Genomic DNA, 20,914 nt, shown 5'->3' on the forward strand with positions numbered 1-20,914 from the left:
GATTTCCATGATAAATGACTTTATAGGTCTTGTTGTTATGTGCTGTTGAGTCAGTTCCGGCCCATAGTGATCCTGTATTGGGTTTCCAAGGAGCGACTGGTGAGCTTGAACTGATGCCCTTTTGATTCAAACTGACTTTACAGTCCAGTGTGTTAACCCACAATACCACATCAAGACTCCTTCTAGGTTCTAATGTATAGGACAGTTTTGTAAGCACGCTGAACATTTCTTAGATACTTTTACTCTCAGCTATATAATTGTGTTTGCTCCTACATCTGTTCTTCACCTAACGACTGCCTTGTTATCCCACATTTCACACTTATGAAAATAGCAAATTTGTTATCTGACATTTTACACATACATCTTGCAGTTGTGAACACTTAAGTTTGAGGTGAGACTAACATTGGCTGTGATGGCGAAGATTATGGCTGACTGATTCTCCGTGGTTTGGCAGTCATATAATGATCTAATTTGCCAGTTATATAATGGTGTGGTCATCTTCTATTTTGTGATCTGAAGTGGTCATCCTCCATGTTTGCACAATGACCTGGTCTTTGGAACCTAACCGTGTTAATAAGTGAGGAATGATTGTAGTTGATATAAGGTATGGCTGGGTGATGCAAACAGTTAGTGCTCAATTACTATCTGACAGGTTAACAGTTTGAACCCACTCAAAGGCACTTAATACCTTCCTCCTTCATGATCGTCTGAAAGGTTGCAGCCTTGAAAATACTATGAAGCAGTTCTATTCTGCCTACATGGGGTTGCCATGAGTTAAAATGGACTCAAAGGCAATATTTGATATGGAAGCAGAGAGCTTTGAGGCCATTTCTCCTATTGAGAAGCATTTAGAAAAAAATATATTTTTTCCCTTTTTCAGAGAACATGTATGTAGTCAATGTATAAACTTAGAACTTTGATGCTTAAACTTGCAGTCTTAAATTAAGAATTTTGTATAATTACAATGAAATTAAGATGGTGACCTATTTAAAATCCAAGGTGACACAATGGTTAAGTCCTCACTGGAGACTTGGCTCTAGTTTTGACCCCAGAAAAGACCTGGTGATCTGCTCTTATAAAGATTACAGTTTGGAAACCCATTGGGTAGTTCTACTTTGTCATATTTGTTATTAAGTGCCATCAAGCCTGTTCCAATTCATAGCGACTCCATATAGGGTTTCCAAGGACGGCTGGTGGGTTTGAACTGTCGACCTTGTGGCTCAAACTGATTTTGTAGTCCAGCATATTATCCTGAAGTGCCACACCAGGACTTCTGTTGTTGGGGGTATTCTCAGAATTGTATTTTGAAGTGAATATGAAATTATCTCCTTGTTATTTCTTTTTGTGAAGAGCTGTTTTGAATTATTGTTAACTCTTTCAATCAAACTGATTTCTCTAGGTTGAAAATGTCCACCTGGTAGATCGAGTATCTTCTAAAAAAGCAACCCTAGGAACTTTGTATCTGACAGCTACTCATATCATATTCGTGGAAAATGCACCTGACACAAGAAAAGAAACTTGGGTATGTTTTCCTTATTTTTAGCTTTTCATGTTTTTTTCATATGTGTGGATTCATTATTCTTTTTATTTGTCCTCATAGTAAAGTGGTGACCTTTCGGTGCTTGGGTGTTCAGAAGACTTGTTCTGCCATGTGTGCTTTGTCTTTTGTGTACAGTTTAATTGATTTGATCTACTTAGCAATTCTTTAAACAGTCTCTTAGTTTTCTGTTGTTGTTAGGTGCCATCCAGTTGGTTCTATCTCATAGTGACAGTGTTGACAACAGAATGAAACACTGCTCAGTCCTGCACCATCCTCACAGCCGTTGTTATGTTTGAGAACTTCATTGCTTCCACTGTGTCAGTCCATCTTGTGGGGGTCTTCTTCTTTTTCACTCACCCTCCACTTTACCAAGCATGATGTCCTTCTCCAGGGACTGATCCCTGCTGACAACATGTCCCAACAAAAAGGATTATGTTTCCCCATCATTGTTTCAACTTCTGGCGCTCCATGGTACTTTTAAATATTCTTCACCAACAATATAATCAAATGCATCGATTCTTCTCCAGTCTTCCTTATTCATTCTCCAACTTTCACATGCATAGGAAGCTATTGAAAATACGATGACTTGGGTCAGACCTAGTTAGTCCTCAAACTGATTTCTTTATTTTTAATCCCTTAAAGAAGTCTTTTGCAGCAGATTTGCATAATACAATGCATCATTTGATTTCTTGGTGGCTGATTCCATAAGTGTTGATTGTAAGTGCGAGCAAAATGATTTGTTTTCTACTGCTACTATTACAGAAATACCACAAGTGACTGACTTTAACAAATAGATTTATTTTCTCACAGTTTTAAGAGGCGACAGATCTGAATTCAGGGTTCTGGCCATAGGAGAAGGCTTTCTTTGTCTCCATTAGCTCTGGTAGAAAGTCCTCATCTCATTTCAGCGTTTGTTCTGCTACTTGGCAGTCTTCATGTTGTGTGGCATCTAACTTCCCCATTTGTGCTTCCTTTTTCCATGCCTTAACTGCTCATTTATATCTCAAACGTGATTGGTTTAAAACACATTCTACACTGATTGGGCCTCATTAACATAATAAAGAAAATCCTATTCCCTAATGGATTACATGCACAGGTATGTTGAAGTGCCTGGAGTCAGTGGATTGAGACTCAGAAGGACCCTGTGAAGGGTTTCCAAGGAGAGGCTGGTAGGTGTGAAGCATTTACCTTGTGGTTAGCCGTCCAGTGCCAATCCTACAGCACCACACCAAGACTCCACAGGTCTAGAGGTTAGGATTTACCATGCCTATTTTCAGAGGACACATTCAATCTATAACAAACAATATTAAAGATAGTAATAGAAAGAACCCACAGATCCAAATGTTACCAGTATGCTATGAAAAGTATTTACATTGTACTTAGATATCCATTCATCTGTTGATGGATATTAGGACAGTTTTTGCCTTTTGACTTCTTTGAATAGTGCCACAGTGAACATTGTTGTACATGTGCCTTGGTCTTCCTGCTTGTGATTCTTTTGGGTTGTACTTTTTATGCTATATACTTTAGAAATAGTAATTAACTCTTATGGTTGGTTGTTTGGTTGGTTTGTACCGTGGAGTTGGTTCTGACTCATAGTGAGTGACCCTGTACAGTGTGTCCGAGGCTGCAAATTTTTTACGGGAGCAGAAAGCCTCATCTTTCTCCTGCAGAACAGCTGGTACATTCGAACTGCTGACCTTGAGGTTAGTAGCCTGATTTATAACCACCATGCTACCATAGCTCCTATAGGAACTTCTATAATGCAGGCCATTTCATCATTTTGTTATAGTGTATCAATTTTTCAGATAGATTAAAAAGAGGAAAACTAAGGAAAGAGACCCATCATCATATATTTGTGATATCATTAATAGTGAGACCATTACATATATTTTATTTTATATAGCAAACCAATAATGACATTATGATCAGAACCAGAATCTCAGTATTATAGATTGTCACCTTTCCGTTATCCCATGAACATTGTTACATTTTTAACAGGAGGTGGAAGACGCTATATTAAAAAACTGCTATCGAGTTGATTCCAGCTGTGTAGGGTTTCTGAGGTTGTAAATCTTTATGAGAGCAGAAAACCTCATCTTTCTATTTTGGAGCTGCTGGTGGGTTAAGTGCTGACCTTGCAATTAGTAGTCCAGTGCTTATCCTACAGTATCACGTCTGGACTCCTAGACAATACATGTTGTTGTTGTTAAGTGCTGTAAAATCGGTTCTCCAAGGAGTGATTGGTGGATTTGAACCCCCAACCTTGTGGTTAGTTGTTGTTGTTGTTAAGGGCCGTCGAGTCGGTTCCGACCCATAGCGACCCTGTACAGGGTTTCTGAGGGTGTAAATCTTTACGGGAGTAGAAAGCCTCATCTTTCTCCCGCGGAGCGCTCTGGTAGTTTCGAACCGCTGACCTTAAGGTTCGCAGCCCGATTCATAACCACTACGCTATTAGTAGTCCTGTGCTTATCCAACAGCCCTACACCAGGATTCAGACACTGAATGTAGCTAAGTGCCGTTGAGTCAATTCCAACTTACAGAAACCCTGAATAGGGTTTTCAAGGAGCGGCTGGTGAATCTGAACTGCCAATCTTGTGGTTCAAACACCTTGTAGTTCAGTGCTTAATCCCAGACAAAGTGGTAGAAAATTTTCAGAATGAAGTATTTACATTGAGGACTGAGCAGAGACCCTCCTAAAATACCAGGGAGATGATTGATTTTGAAATAAAGCTCTTTTGCAACCTGCAACCAATAGCTTGCTAAGTACCATCAAGGCAGTTCCAAGAACCGGTAACCTCTGTGTACAATAAAATGAAATACTGCCCCATCCTGCACCATCCTCACAATCATTGCTGTATTTGAGTTCATTGTTGCAATCACTGAGTCAATCCATTTAATTGAGGATCTTCTTTTTTGCTGACCCTCTTCTTCACAAGCACTCTATCCTTTTTCAGGGACTAGTCCCTCCCAATAACAAGTCCAAAATACATGAACTGAAATTTCACCATCCTCCCATCTAAGGAGCATTCTGGCTCTCCCATCTAAAACTGCTTCTGGCAGTCTATAGTACATGCAGTATTCTTCATCAATACCGTAATCCAAATGCATCATTTCTTTGGTCTTCCTTGTTCATGGTTCAGCTTTGGCATGAATGTGAGGCGATTGAAAATGCCCTGGTTTAGGTCAGGAACACTTTAGTCCTCAAAGTGGAATCTTCATTAGTGGCCAGGTTGCCCATTGCAGTATGGCATTTGTTTTCTTGACTGTTGCTTCCATGGACATCTATTGTGGATCCAAGTAAAATGAAATCCTTGACAACATCAATCTTTTCTCAGTTTATCATGTATGGGCTATTATTTGTGTGACTTGGAGGTCTGTGTTTCTTTTTATTGTATTTATCAGTTATTTGTGCTCAGTTTATTAACTTTTTGTTCTAGATTCTTCACAGTCAGATTGCTACTATTGAAAAGCAGGCAACAGCTGCTACCGGATGCCCTCTGCTTATTCGCTGCAAGAACTTTCAGATAGTGCAACTCATCATACCACAGGAAAGAGATTGCCATGATGTATACATTTCTCTGATACGCCTCGCAAGGCCAGGTAGGGAGGATGAGCCCAGCATTCTTAAGAAATTCGCAAAGAAGCTTCAAGAAATTTGTATAGCACTTAAGGATAATAGTGATATACAAGGGGGCTTCAGAAAGTTCATGGGACAAATTCCGTTATCTTTTCATTTTAGTTTTCCTTGAGCATTTTCAATCCCCCTCATATATTATCTCACTCCTCAGATGAGACAAAGAAGTGTGAATGGTCATCCAATATAGTTCCTTGTCATTTAGGTCCTTTCTTTGAGATCTCTAATCCCTTGTCCACTTTCATTTATCTTTGCGTACACTGTACCATGGTGGGGCTGTAGTATATTTTCATTCTGGGTTAAATTACTTTATAATTATATGCCCCCATTGGTGTGGCACTGCAAGCTTAATGTGCTGAACTGTAAGGTTGGTTTAAACCACAAGGTCAGTGGTACAAGCTCACCAGCTGCTCTTCAGAAACCCTGTACAGGGTTGCTATAAGTCGAAGCCAACTTGACAGCATTTAACAGCAACAACAATTGACAGCACTGTAGGATAAGAACTAGACTTCTAACCACAAGATCAGCAGTCCAAACCCATCAACCACTCCTTGGGAGAAAGATGAAGCTTTCTGCTCTCTTAAAGATTTGTAGCCCCAGCCCTATACAGGCTCACTATGAACCAGAATAGACTCAACGGCAGTGGTGTCTATGGTCGGAGTCCCTCAATGTGCAAATGGTTAAGCACTGGGATACTAAACAAAAGGTTGGTCGTTGAAGCCCCTCAGAGGAAACTCACAAGTAAGGCCTAGTGATCACTTCTGAGAGATGACTGCTATTGAAAACCCTATGGACTAGTTTTACTCTGCTCACATGAAGTCACCATGGATAGGAACTAGCCAGTATGACTTTGCTTGTGTGAATTGTGGTCTTTTAATGAAAAAATCAATGTACATCTAAGTTTACTAGGAAAATATGGTGGAAAGAGATTATTTCTATAAAAGTATTAGGCATGGTAAGAGTTACATATATGACCTTAATAATGGAAATGGGATATGTGCTTATAGTTACTTTGCCAAATGCCTTTGATTCAGGACAAGAATTTTTATTATAAACTTCAAGGCATTTTTTGAGGACCTAAGTTTGTATTATATGACCATATTATTTGTGGAGAGCTAAGAACTACAGCTATTTAATGGGAACGATATCAGGGAACTGTCAAACTCTGAACATTTTGACTTTACTTCGCTGCCCTTTCAAAACAGCTGGCTAAGGCTTTTTTGCCGTACTGTGTTGAAAAGAACCACAGAGCAAACCAGAAAAGCAGTTGAACTTAGCAGAGGGCGCACTATAATTGGAACAGAAATTCTGGGAAGATGTACATTAGGTTGCATGTGGCAGATAATATGGGCAGAGTAGTGAGCCAGCAACTGAGTGTCACTGATTAATGGGTGTACTGGTAATAAATAGGCTCCAACAAGATTAACGGGATTTCGCAATAGTCCAGAGAACTGGGAAAGGGCTGAGTGGTTGGAAGAGTTGAACACGTTGGCCATGAAGGCTGTAGCTCTGATGGTGGGAAGGCCAGGGCTCTCTCAGGGAGAGTCTCCAGGGAGCAAAATCACTGTTTCCTCTGCTTTTAAAAAAAATATGCTTTTCTCTTAAAGCTGAAGATTTGGGAGTTAGGTATTAGATGTAACCAGAAAACTGACTGATTTTCTTTTGTTAAAAAAAAAAAAAATTTAAGAAATGTCAGTTTACATAAACATATTGCTTTAATGTATATGGGAAGATGAATCAGAACCCAAGTAATTTAACATTAAAAGTGATGCTAAAATTAGCACAGGTTACATGAGAAGTCTTCAAATTTCATGGAAAAATTCCATTTTATTTTATTTTCATTTTTCCATGAAATTTTTTTTTCTAAAATGCAAATATATTCCACACTCCTCATTTAATTATATACCACTCAACATTCTCTCTCTCACGTGCTTTTTAAAAAGTTTAAGTTATTTCTTAAGTTTATATTGTGAATTGAGTGATAGTTTACATGGGAGAACATCGGTTTTACACTCATCCTATTGTATTTCATTTCACTGCAATGATTACGATCCCCTTTGTGCATCATTCAACAATATTTGCTTCTATTCCCTCTGTTTTTTGTTTTTTTGGGATGTACACAAAAAGCACTCAGGATTACATAATTATTTAAACAATCAAAGGGCACATTCTGCAAGCCTGCCTCCTTGCTGCTAGCACACAGCCTTTCTCTTTCCACGAGTATAGAGTTCTCAGCTACTCTGTTTCTCCATGTCATCATCTCTGCCTCCATCTCTGGTGTTGCTGCTTCTCTGGATAGGGTCCCACATTCCGCTCATTCTCTTCTCCTTTGATGGTCCTAGGGTCCTCTGTACCTGGAATGTAAGCTTAACTACTCCCTCGTTTATGTTACAAAACTTCTACCTTTTAGTTTTTTTGATTCAGAACAAGAATTTTTATTATAAACTTCAAGGCATTTTTTGAGGACCTAAGTTTTTACTATATGACCATATTATTTGTGGAGAGCTAAGAACTGCAGCTATTTAATGGGAACGATATCAAGGAACTGTCAAAATCTGAATATTTTGACTTTACTTCACTGCCTAACTAATTAGTTTTCTAACTAGTTGCAATTAGTTAAGATAACAATTACTCGATATTGAATCATAATAATCTTATCCTCATGTTCTTTCACCAGACCCATCTGGACAAGATGAAAATGATTCAGTGGGGATTCTACCTCTCCTCCTCCCCACCCCCACCCCAACACACACACATGCACTCTGAAACTAAACTCCTCTTGAAAACTTGTAAGCCAATCATTTTGTGCCTATATAGTCCTTCCATTTTAGGTAGCCATGTCTAAGTTGCCCATCCGTATCAACCCTGCGTATAGAGGGGATGTTGTTGTTAAGTACCATGGAGTTGGTTCCGACTCATAGTGACCCTGCACGGGGTTTCCAAGGCTGTAAATTTTCACGGGAGTAGAAAGCCTCATTTTTCTCCTGTGGAACGGCTGGTAGTTTTGAACTGCCGGCCTTGAGGTTAGCAGCCCAATTCATAACTACTACGCTACCAGAGCTCCTTATAGAGAGGATAGGATCCATGAAAATTTTGAAGACTGCTTGTATGTATCCTTGAAACATGGATTTGAAACTGAGTGGATGTGGTGGAGGCATCTGGGTACTGAAACAGTAGCTTCCAACTGAAGGGTATAAGTGACTTATCAGAACCACCCGAAGATCTTTTTCAAGATACTCCTTTATATATGTCAATAGAAGTGGGTGCATGTGTATATGTGTGTATGTGTGTGGTCAGGGAGAAAAGTATATTTTCAATTCTAGTATTCTCCTTGGTCACCAACACCAGCTACTGTTTTCAGCTTTAACCATTTTTCCACCAAGGCTTCTGCCTTATCTTGTTGATGTTAAGTGCTGTTGAGTAGGTTCCGACTCAGCAATTCCAAGGAGCAGCTGGTGAGTTTGAACCATGGACTTGCAATTAAGTGCTTATCCTACAGTGCCACATTAGGACTCCTTATGGCCACAGCTAACTACAGGATCTTATAGAGGGAAAAGCAATAACAAAAGAAGAAACGTTTAGGGGTCCTTTATAGGCAAGACCTATGAATGATATGTTTCCAGTGCTCTGGAGATTCTTTCTTTACTTAGTTATGATTTCTGGGATAAGGGTAGGAGTCTTGGGTGGGACAGAACGTTAACAGACTTGATTGCTGACCTAAAGGTTGATGGATTGAGTCCATTTAGAGGCAATCTGGAGTCCTGGTGTAGAACTGTGGGTTAATGCACTGGACTGCAAGGTCGGTTTGAACTGCAAGGTCGGTGATTCAAGCTAATCAGCCGCTCCTCAGAAACCCTATATAGGGTCACTATGAGTCAGAAACAACTCAACAGCACTTAACAACAACAACAAGAGGCAATTTGGAGGAAATACCTGGTGATCTGTTTCTGAAAAACTCAACCATTGAGATCTCTTGAAATGCATTTCTACTCTGATACACATCGTGAGTTGGAATCAATGGTAACTGGTTTTAGGATAAGGATAAAATAAAACTGCTAAAATATTTGGAGAGACTTTTTTACTCTCCATTTTATGTGAAAAAGATAGATAAGAATTTGGTAATCAGTTATAAAAGACTCCAATATAAAAAAAGTTTGAACTTTCAAATACTTAATAAAGAATAAGTTAGGTTACAGTAATGATTGTGGCCCAAATGGGAACTCTGAGAAACGGCTGTTGTTGTTGAGTGTTGTTAAATCAGTTCCAACTCATAGTGACCCTGTATAGGGTTTCCAAGGAGTGGCTGTTGGCCTTGAACGCCCAAACTTGCGGTTAGCAGTACAGTGCTGATCCTACAGTGTCTCACTAGAATTCCTCTAAGAAATTGTTCTTGTTAAGTGCTGTTGAGTTGGTTCCAACTCATAGTAATCTTGTGGTTTTGAACCATCAACCAATGGTTGGAGTCCAGTGCTTATCCTACAGCACCATACCAGGATTCCTCTGAGAAATTAGTGGTCTTTTAATTAGAAATTTTTATGTCCTTATTGGAATTCAATCTATTTCTGGGAGACTTTCCATTTTTCCCAGGTACTGTCTTTTCTCCTCCCTTCTTCAGTTTGCTTCTTGCTGTTTGTTTTTATATCAGTCATCATTCTCTTGTTAATATTTTCAGATCATTCAACATCTAAGCTATTTATTTTCTTTCCCAAGTTTTACTGAAGTGTACAATTTTTTCATTTCATCTTAGTCTCTGATTCTTCTCCATATTTATTATTATTTTTAAAATCTCAATAATTGATGTAGTCTCATTTCCCTAATTTGTAACTTCTTACAAAGCTTATGGCACTGTGGCATGGTGCACTGGACAGCAAGGTCAGTTTGAACTGCAAAGTGGGCAGTTCAAGCTCACCAGTCACTCCTCAGAAATCCAATACAGGGTCACTATGAGTCAGAACTGACTCCACGGCCCTTAAAAACAACAACAATCTTCATCTAACCACAACACTGGACTCAAATATACCAGTGATCATCAAAATAGCATAGCGAACCAGAACTGTTTTGTTTTGTTTTACGTAAGCTGACTAAACAGCAACTAATACCAATAACAATCTAAGCCAGTGCTGTTTGAACAATTCTTACAGGGGTAATTTCTCTTTAATCAATGGTTTTTGTCTGAATCCAGTAGCTGATTTCCATTAAGTGTTAGTTTCAACAATCTTAATGTTTAATGCAAACACTTGTTTGTTTGATATCTACAGCAAAGGTAAGACAGCCTCATCATTGTTATTTTAAATATGCAAAAGTCAATAAAGACAGTGGCATCTTCTCACCCCTCTCTAAATAGTCTTTGAGCTGTATTTTATGTTGACAGAATTAAGAAAAGCATCTGAAGCAATTTAGCTTTTAATAGTTAAACTTTTGTTTCTAAAATTCTCCACAATTGTGTGTCCCTGTGATAATGGTTGTTGTCGCCATCCTATTCTGCTGATTTGATCCATGATTGATTTTCTCTAGTTTTTAAAGGCTCTTTTGATTTTAATGTTATATCCTCCTTTCTTTCTAACAGTTAGGCTATAATACCCCCATGCCTTAAAAAACAACAACCCAACTGCCATCGACTCATAGTGACCCTATAGGACAGAATAGGACTGCCCCATAGGTTTCCAAGGCTGTAAATCATACAGAAGCAGACTGTCGTATCTTTCTCCCTCAGAACACTGATGGGTTTGAGCTGCCAAACTTTTGATTAGCAGCCACACTCTTTAACCACTGTGCTACCAGAGCTCTTTAGAAAACTTGCCCATGTTTACTAACCTGAGAAATGAATTATATGATTTTTCTATTTACCCTAATTCCTTCACTGTACTCACATCCACACAGGTACATTTTAGGTTTGGTAGCTGAAAGTTGAAAGAGTTTCCACTTGATGGTTTGTATTTTCTCCTTGAGGCAGAAAGTAGAAATAAAAGAAAGTGAAGGGGTTGTTGAGAACAATAGATATTGATTCCAATTATAGATGCACATGCTTTCTTATGTTAAGGGAAACCTAATGAACAACAGGACTAAAATAAAATAAGCAATCCACACATGTATAGTCAACTGACTTTTGAACAGCTGCTAAATCCATTTAATAGGGAAAGAAGAGACATTTCAATAAATCGTAGGAAAATTGGATTTTCATGTGTAGATAATTGAAACAGAATCCATACTTCATATCATACTCAAATACAAATTCAAAATGGATTAAGGATTTAAATGTCTAAACAAAAAACAATACAATTCTTAGTAGAAAAGTGGGGGCAAAACTATCAGGTCTAGCTTACAACAATGAATTATCTAGTATAATAACAAAAGCACAACAAAAGACAAAATAAAAACATGGGACTTCATACAGATTTAAAGGTTTGTTCATCCAAAGACTTTACCAAAAAAAATGAAAAGACAAGAATATTTTCAGGAACCGTATAACGGATAAGAATCTAATAAACAATAGATAGAAAAACTGATAACTTAACAACAAAAATATAAATCACCAAATCATAAAATGGGCAAAGGACTTGAATTTCCACCTGAATTTAGAGATAAACTGAAGAACAGAATTTATTCATTTGACACTAAAGCCCAAAGTCCAGAAGAACTCTGAGATGACATCAAGAACATCATACAGGAAGAAAGCAAAAAGGTCATTAAAAAGAAAGAAAAGATGAAATGGATGACAGAAGAGACTCTGAAACTTGCTCTTGATCATAGAGAAGCTAAATCAGCAGGGAGATATAGTGAAGTAAAAGAGGTGAACAGGAAATTTCAGAGGGCAACTCAAGAAGACAAAGTTTTGTAAGGGAAGAACACATTCATCATTTCTTAAGCTGAAAGTTCTAATGAAAAATTCAAACCTCAATTTACCATATTGAGGGATTCTATGGGCAAAATATTGAATGATGCAGAAAGCATCCAAAGAAGATGGGTATACACAAAGTCGTTGTACCAAAAAGAAATGATCAATGTTCAACCATTTCAAGAAACCATCAAGAACTTATGATATTGAAGATAGAAATCCAAGCTGTATTGAAGGCTTTGACAAAAAACAGGTATTGAGGGAACACAATTCAAATCTTTCAACAAACTGATGCAGCACTGGAGGTGCTCACTTATCTATGCCAGGAAACTTGGAGGACAGAGACCTGTCCAACTAATTGGAAGAAATCCATATTAGTACTCATTCCAAAGAAACATGACCCAACAGAATGTGGAAATCGCTGAATGATATCATTAATATCACACGCAAGATGCAAGTAAAATTTTACTGAAGATAATTTTAAAAACAGCTGCAACAGTATATTTACAGGGAACTGCCAGATATTCAAACCAAATTCAGAAGAGGACATAGAACTAGGGATATCATTGCTGACATAAGATGGATCTTGCCTAGAAGCAGAGAATACCAGATATAGGTTTTCTTGTTGACTATCCAAAAGGAGTCCTGGTAACATAGTGGAGAAAGACCCTCAAGGAGATGGATTGACACAGTGGCATCAACAATGGGCTCCAACATAAGAGTGAGTATCCTAGGATGGTGCAGGACTGTGCAGTGTTTAATTCTGTTGTACTTATGATTGCTATAAGTCAAAACTAACTCGATGTTACCTGACGACAACAACAAAGGAAGAGAAATGAAGTCTTGATACATGCTATAGTAAGGATGGGACTGGAAGATATTTTGCTAAGTGAAATAAATCAATCACAAAATGACAAACATTATATGACCTCATTTATATAAAAAGACAATAAAATACAAATGTATAGAGCATCTGGTGGGTTTCAACCACTGACCATTATTCTATCAGGATATACACACCAGGACTCCTACGTGCTCTTTTTACTTAATCCTAAACCACTGATTTGACTGTCCTAGAAACACTGCCATAATGCTACTCATTCCTCTTTCATATGATGTTGTTGTCAAGAGTTGTTATGATTCACAGCGGACTTGTATGGGGTTTCCTAGGAGTGGCTGGTGGGTGTGAACCACCTACCCTGCAGTTCAAACAGACTTTGTGGTCTAGTCCTTAACCTACAGTGCCACACCAGAACTCCATTAACTTGTTGTTGTTAAGAGCTGTCAAGTCGGTTCCAACTCATAGTGACTCTTTGTAGGTTTCTGAGGAACAGCTGGTGTGTTTGAACTGCTGACCTTGTGGTTCAAACCGACCTCGTTGTCCAACACATTATCCTACAGTGTCGTTAAGTCAATTCTGACTCATTGCATCTCGGTATAGGGTTTCCAAGGAGCAACTAGGGGTTTGAACCACCAACCTTGTGGTTAGCAGTCCAGTGTTTATCCTACAGTACCACATCAGGACTCCTCTTTTTAATATAATAGCATCTTACATATTGCCAGTTTGCTTTCTAAATAGGTAGTATAGTATTTTAGGATGCCTTTGGTTAGCTAGTTATGTGATTTAAGTAGGTAAATAAAATATTAGTATTATTTCCAAATAACTGTTTCTGATTTTTTTTTTTTTTAAACTGAAGGTGCTCCATCAGTTTACTCCCATAGTCCATGTTGAGTATTTGCTTTTAATTTGAGGAGCTCTTGTGCGCTCCTAGTAGTGGGGCCATTTAGGTTGAGTCCTTCAGTGCAACTGAGGTTGCAACCTACAAGTCACTAACAAGAAATGATGTTTTGTATTGAATGTAATACCCCATGCATGCATTGTGATTGAAAGGCCAGTGGTTGGAAATAAGCTGAGGGATCTGACCTATCTAACACAGGCAAGTGTTTTCTCTCCGTTCAGAACTTGTGAAGTCTGGAGATTTTTTTAGCCCTGGTGACACTGTAGGATAGACACTAGTCTGCTAACCAAGAGGTTGGCAGTTCAAATTCACCAGCCAATCTACAGTATAAAAATGAGGCTTTCAGTTCCTTGTAAAGATTTATAACCTCACAAACCCTATGCAGGGTCGCTATGAGTCAGAAACAATTCAATGGCAGTAAGTTTGTAGTTTGATAGTTTAAATTTGTTCTTTTTTTTTTTTAGCCTACTTCCCTCCTGATTGCTAAAAATTCTGCTCTGTATTTTGGAAGGTAAGGGGAACAGAGAATTTAGTGTCAGGAGAGGTGTTCAGTAAAATTTACATTTGTGCTAAATGGGATTCCTGGGCTGGTGTTCTGGATAAGAAGCTTACCTGTGTTAACAAAACTGAGCTATGGCAGACAAAAATGTAAGTTTCCTTGTTCTCATGAAGTATTTCACTTAATTTAGGCCTGAGGAATGGTTAATCACACTTTTCTTTAAACATTTCTTGAAGGAAGAAATTTCATCATTTCACTGTAACACATTCTAATGTCTCCAAACCCAAGAGTGATCTTTTTCATGTCTGTTGTAAATTGCTCATGCTCTGATTTATCTACAGTCTCATTCCTTGTTCCCAATAGAAACATGCATCAGTTCATCACTATCAGTACAATCAGTAGCTCAAAGAATGTTTTCCTTTTACTACCTGTAAACTTGTTTGTAAATTTTAAAACAGGGAACTTAACTTCCATTACTACCCTATGTTCATTAGCTCTTCTTTCACTAAGGGAACTGAGGCTTTCTAAAGAGATTCTTTTGGCATCTTAAGCAAATTGCATTTGCGGTTAACATTAGCGTATACGAAGTCCCAGACACAAAAATGGTATTTAGAGATGGAAAAGATACGTCAGTGTCAAGCCAACAGTTCCCAGAAGAAAATTCAGTTTTATATGTTGTCTGTTCAGTTAGCTAGATTCTAAAGACAGCTTTTTACTGGAAGTGTATACTATGTGTTTGCGTGTACATGCATTGATGATCACAAAGTATTGCCGTTAGAGTTACATTTCATATGTGCATAGGGTTCTTCCAAACAAAATATGTTTCAACAAGTCTGTGATCAACGGATGGCAGCATCTAAGTTCTCCGAGTAATATTTGTCTTAATTTCATTAGGGTGCCATCAAAAAAAAAAAAAAAAAAAAGAATACGTTTTGTGCCATGGGAAAAAAGAGATTTTCAGGTCTGGGATAATAATCAAAATTTTAACAAAACTCAAGGAGACATTTTCCCAAGTCACTGAAGATTTGCAACAAATGCTGCCGCACATTAAACAACAGTTTTTAAATGGATCAAGCATTTTAAGAAAGGCCAGGAAGACTTCAAAGATAGCCAAGAGAGGGAACATGAATTAAGACATTGTGGCTGAAGTCTAGAAACTGGTGGAAGAAGAGCATAGAATTACAATTGATACAATAGCTGCTGGGGTTGGGATCTCACACAGTTTAGCACTTCCAATTTTAAGTGAATATCTTGCGCTCAGCAAGCTTTGGGCTCAGCTCAATGGGTGCGAAAAGTTGCAGGAAGATCAACTGATGTTTCCTGTAGTCTTTTAAGCAAGGTTAAAGCTAGTGAAGATGATTTTGTGGAATAAATCATAACTAGGATGAGTCTTGAATTTTCCAATATGATCCAGAGAGCAAGATTCAATTAAAACAGAGACTTCCAAGGGGATCTGCTGGACTAGTTAAATCCAAGGCAGAGAAGTTAGCTCAGAAGTTATGGCTACTGTTTTGGGCGATTCCAATCTTGACAGATCTTCTTAGAGGACACAGGATGATAATAGAGACTTATTATGAAGAAGTTTCTAGAAAATTGAAAACTGCATTGGTAAAAAAACAGCCAGAAAAATTACAGCAAGGAATTTTTTTCCATTACAACAGTGCAACTGCTGATGCTTTGAGGGTAGCAAATGCTGTTCTACAAGAATTTCATTGGAAACTTTACTCCGTGTACTCTAGAGCCCTGATCTTACTCGTTCAGACTTCTTGTGGTTACCAAACACAGCATTGAAAAGAAAAATGATTTGAGGTTTTGACGTGGTGTAGATTGAAGAGCGCAGAATCCTTTGGGAAGGGTTAAAGAAATGGAAAAACTGCCTTCAGAAATGTATAGACCTAAATGGAGGATATGCCAAGAAACAGTTACTTCACATTTAGAAATTTTTGCTTAATAAAGGATTCTGTGATTTTGTAGCAATACTTTTTGATTTAACCTTGTACGTGTATGTATTTTCTTGCTCTTAAGTTTTGAATTTTAGAAAGATAGCATCAAGAGAGACTGAAATACAACATAATCGATCTCAGCAATATACTATAGTCATGTGGGTTTTTATTTATATGAAAGTAGACTTCTAATGAAAAATCTTGGAACTTAAAAATATGACCCATATCATATTCTTCCATGTAGATCAGTCATCTCTGTAACAACCCAAACAGAATTTTGTTCTCAAACTGCCTGTGTGTTAAGTATTGTTAAGTGCAGTCAAATCAATTCCTTCTCTTAGGGACCCTGCATAGTATAGTGTTTCTGAGACGTGACTGAGTGGGTTTGAAACACCAACCTTGTGGTTCAAACCAACCTTGTGGCCCAGTGTTTTATGTTACAGTGCAGTACCAGGCTCTTTTTAATCAGTTAATGTTGAGTCAACTCCAACTTGTGGTGTCGCTGCATGTGTCAGAGTAGAACTATGTTCTATAGGGTTTCTGCTGACTGACTTTGCAGAAGTAGGTCACCAGGCCCTAATTACAAGGTACTTGAACCTCCAAACTTTTAGTTAGCACCAATCATATTGACTGTTTTCATCACCTAGGAACTTTAAATTCTTTATAAGATCTCCAAATATATATGCTTACAAGCAATTAACATTTTTCATATGGAGCAGACTAAGAAATAGACATGAACTATGCAAACTTTGAGGAAAGAGAAGAGACTAATTTGGTCCATCTGAGAAGGTTAAATAAGGATCTGCTTTTGAGATCAATGTATTAGTTAGGAGCCTGGACTTGCACACTGCCTGAATTTAAATCCAAGCTCCCTATTTACTAGCTATGTGACCCTGGCTGTCGAGGTCCTATGTCGGGGTCCTGCCTCAACAAGGAAGTGTGGGTGTCACGAAGAAGGGAGATCTGGCAGCAAAAGTGATAGAGAAAGAGAGAGATGAAATATATGCAAAAAAGACAGACACACAGATATGATGCAAGCTGGCAGGTAGACAGATCTGCAAACATTTTGCCTAGCATTGCACAGCATTGCCTAGCATTGCATGCAGAACTCACTGTACCTCAGCCTTTTATTCTATCTTTTTTAGGGAGGGATTTGTTACAAAGGAAGGATGTAATTCACTCAGAGAGGATGTCACAAAGGAAGGATGTGATTAAGACAGGATACGGAACTGAAATGTGATTAATCATTCAAAACAGGACATAATGATTCACAGGAACAACTTTTAAGATATTTTCATAGTTTTTCTTAACAATCTAACATTTTTATTTTTACAAAAAAAAAGGTTCAATCAAGCTGTTATATATTAACTTTTAGGCTTAAATGATCTAGAGTAGCAACGTGCAGTTTCTTAAGGATACATAACATAAAGCAAGGTGCCTGAAAGGAGCCAAGCTGTCTCTGTACACTTTGCAAACTTTTGTTTGTGAGCAAGATCTCAGGTACCGGGCTTCATTTATCTATACCTAAAATGCTACATTGTTCTTAATATTCCTATATACTTTCAGGAGGAAGAAGAGCATCTCGGTTAAACTGATTATATTCAGAGGTGGTTTAATGGGGCTGCCACTGATCAACCCAGGGTCTGCGTATACTGTCCCCAGCACCTGGCAATGTGCCTCTATCTCCCTTTTTGTCAGATTTCTCCTTTGTAAACGAGGACTGTAATGGTGTGTATCTTACTGCCTCTTTGGGCTAATCCATTTAATTAGAACAGAGTCTGTAACAAAATAAGGACTCAGAGTCAGCCATCAGTGCTATTTCTGTACTTTCCAATACAATAGCCACAGGTCACTAGTTATTGGGTACTTGGAATGTGGTCAGTATGAACTGTTTTGTTAGTTCTTCTTTTTAATTTCATGAGCATCAAAATGTAGAAGTGGCCAGGTCCTAGTTCTACTTTTGAGAGGCATTCCAAGTTCTAAGCTTGAAATGAGTCTTTCTGCATAAGGTAACTGAAGTTTTGATGTCTAATGAATATATGAGCTCTTAATTAACTTTTTTGCTACGTATTTTATGTGGTGTCTGGAAAGTATTTATGCTTTTGTTATTGTTTTTGTTAAGTACCGTCGAGTTGGTTACAACTCATTGCAACCCTTTATAGGTTTTCTGAGAAGCAGCTGGTGAACTTGAACCACTGACCTTGCCATACAAACCGACCTTACAGTGTAGTGCATTAACCCTCAGTGCCAAACTAGGACTCCATGTATGCTTTTAAAGCAACTTAAGAAAGGCACAAAGTGGAGAAGGCTCTGTACTCTAAAAAGAAAGGTCTTTTAAAGTGTGTGTGTTGGGGGGACATAACACTAGTGAGGTATGCTCACCATGGAATGGTCAACTATTCAAGATCAAAAGGGCAAGCTTACCTAAGGACCAAGTTCAGAAGGGATGAGAAGAAGGGTGAAATGGAAATAAGAACCACAGGGAGGAAATTGACAATCTGTTATTACATGGAGGGGCTGACAATCATTGCGAAGAAACAAAAGAGTATAATTTGTTAAATATAAAACTGATAGTCTGCTCTGTAAACCTGGACTCAATTCACAGTAAAAAGTTTCAGAAAGGTTTGTCAGTGATGGTGGGAAGCGGGGTGACCCTGTTTCTTGGGACAGGACTATTCTTAGGAGTGCACCATGAGATGGGGCAGAAGTAGGGTGACCTTTCTGTGCCCTCCAACTGAGACAGCATGATTTGGGGGAAATGTGGTTTCAGTTTTGATGTAAACTTGATTAGACAGTATTCTCCCTTCTTTTGCAGTAAAATATGAAGAGTTATACTGCTTTTCATTCAACCCCAAGCTGGATAAAGAAGAGAGAGAACAAGGCTGGATGCTGGTCGACCTCAATGAAGAGTATAACCGGATGGGCCTCCCCAATAACTATTGGCAGCTCAGCGATGTGAATAGAGACTACAGAGTGAGTGGAGGCTGCTGAGTGAAAATGCAGATGTCTAATGCACATGAAATTCTGGATAGCTTAGCCTGGCATTTGCTTTGTGGCCTTTGTCTTTCATGACTCTTTTTAGGTATTGTTGTTGTTGATAAGTGCCATCAAGTTAGTTCCAACTCATAGCAACTCTGTATAGTGTTGCCAGGGAGTGGCTGGTAACTTGGAACAGATGACCTTGTAGTTCAAACCAACATTGAGGTTGAGTGAGTGCTTATCCTAAGGTATGACACCAGGACTCTTTTGTAGGTATGTTGTTAAGTGCCATTGAGTCAGTTCTGACCCACAACCCTATAAAGGGTTTCTGAGGAGCAACTCGTGAACTTGAACCGCTGATCTTGCAGTTTACATCAACCAGGTATGGTGGTGGTGGTTATGTGCTGTGGAGTTGGTTCCAACTCATAGCGACCTTGTACAGGGTTTCTGAGGCTGTAAGTCTTTACAGGAGCAGAAAGCCTCATCTTTCTCCTATGGAACAGCTAGTAGTTTTGAACTGCTGACCTTGCGGTTCACAGCCCGATTCGTAACCACTATACTACCAGAGCTCCTTGCACACCAGGTATAGATGTGAGGAATTCTAAGTCATCCTTGGTCATTGCAGCAACATTTCCTATCTACACCGAGAGCAAGAACATTTAAACCCCAAACCTCAGAGAACCATAGAGACTGTCCCCTCCATACCCCTCCACATCCCTCCAGACCCCTCCTGTGGTGGCCAGGCAGTTGGTGGGAGAACTACTTCCATCAAGCCTTTTTATAGTTACAGCGAGTGATTAGTGGGGAAGTCAGAAAGACTCTGATGGCAGTTTGGCACCAGCTCCTCTCTGTGCTCACTCGAACTCTTGATTGGTACACAAGGTCACCAAGAGGCTTCCCTAGAGAAAATGTGGAGAAATGTGTCTGCACTTACAGGAAGGAGAAAGGGAGGAAGGGGAGCAGAAGTGGCAGAATGAGTCCTGTTTCAAATACAGATAATCTCCCTAGTGATGGACTTATAATGTTGTGTCACTGTGCATTGTTAAAATAGTTCTTAAAATTTAAAAGTTCATGTAAAAATATTACAGACAGATGGCAAGAAAAAGAAAAGAAAGAAAGAAAAAATCTACCCACCATCATAGAACCATAGCACACTTAATATTATCTATGAAATATTTTCTTCAAGTTTTTTATCTCATCTGCAGAGTTTGACCATTTTCTTCTTATAAACCTACTATGTATTTATTGTTGAAAATTATAAAGTATAGAACAAAAATGTCCTCTTCTGAATCTATCCTGAATTTTTGGCAGTTCCCTGTCAATGTACTGTTGCATCTGTTACTGATTTATATTCAGCATAAGTTTACTTGCATGTGATATTAATGATATTTTTTGATGGTTTCCACATTTCATTGGTTCACCTTTATTTGGAATGAGCACAGCTGTGAATCTCTTCCAGTCAGTTGGCCAGGTAACTGTCTTCCATATTTCTTGGTTTAGATGAGTGAGCACCTCCAGTGCAGCATCACTTTGTTGAAAGATTTCACTTTGTATTCCATCAATACCTGGAGACTTACTTTTGCCAATGACTTCAGTGCACCCGAACTTCTTCCTTCAGTACCATTGATTCTAGTTCATATGCTATCTACTGAAATGTTTGAACATCAGTCATTTCTTTTATTTGTTTGTTTTTGGTACAGTGATTCTGCTTTTGTTGCTTTTTGCATCCTTCAATATTTTGC

General features: G+C 38.4%; 1 protein-coding gene across 1 annotated transcript in view; it reads left to right on the top strand.

Moving 5' to 3' along the window:
* The first annotated feature begins 1,403 nt into the window (after nt 1-1,403).
* The window catches only part of MTMR7 (myotubularin related protein 7), a 123,293-nt gene continuing 103,782 nt past the window's right edge, over nt 1,404-20,914 (top strand). The window contains exons 1-3 of the mRNA XM_006834467.1: nt 1,404-1,522; nt 4,981-5,143; nt 19,009-19,166. Of these exons, the coding sequence (XP_006834530.1) occupies nt 19,080-19,166 (87 nt within the window). The 5' untranslated portion in view covers nt 1,404-1,522; nt 4,981-5,143; nt 19,009-19,079. The remainder of the gene's footprint in view (nt 1,523-4,980; nt 5,144-19,008; nt 19,167-20,914) is intronic.

The sequence above is a fragment of the Chrysochloris asiatica genome, unplaced genomic scaffold (genome assembly GCF_000296735.1).
Source record: "Chrysochloris asiatica unplaced genomic scaffold, ChrAsi1.0 scaffold00011, whole genome shotgun sequence".
NCBI lineage: Eukaryota > Metazoa > Chordata > Mammalia > Afrosoricida > Chrysochloridae > Chrysochloris > Chrysochloris asiatica.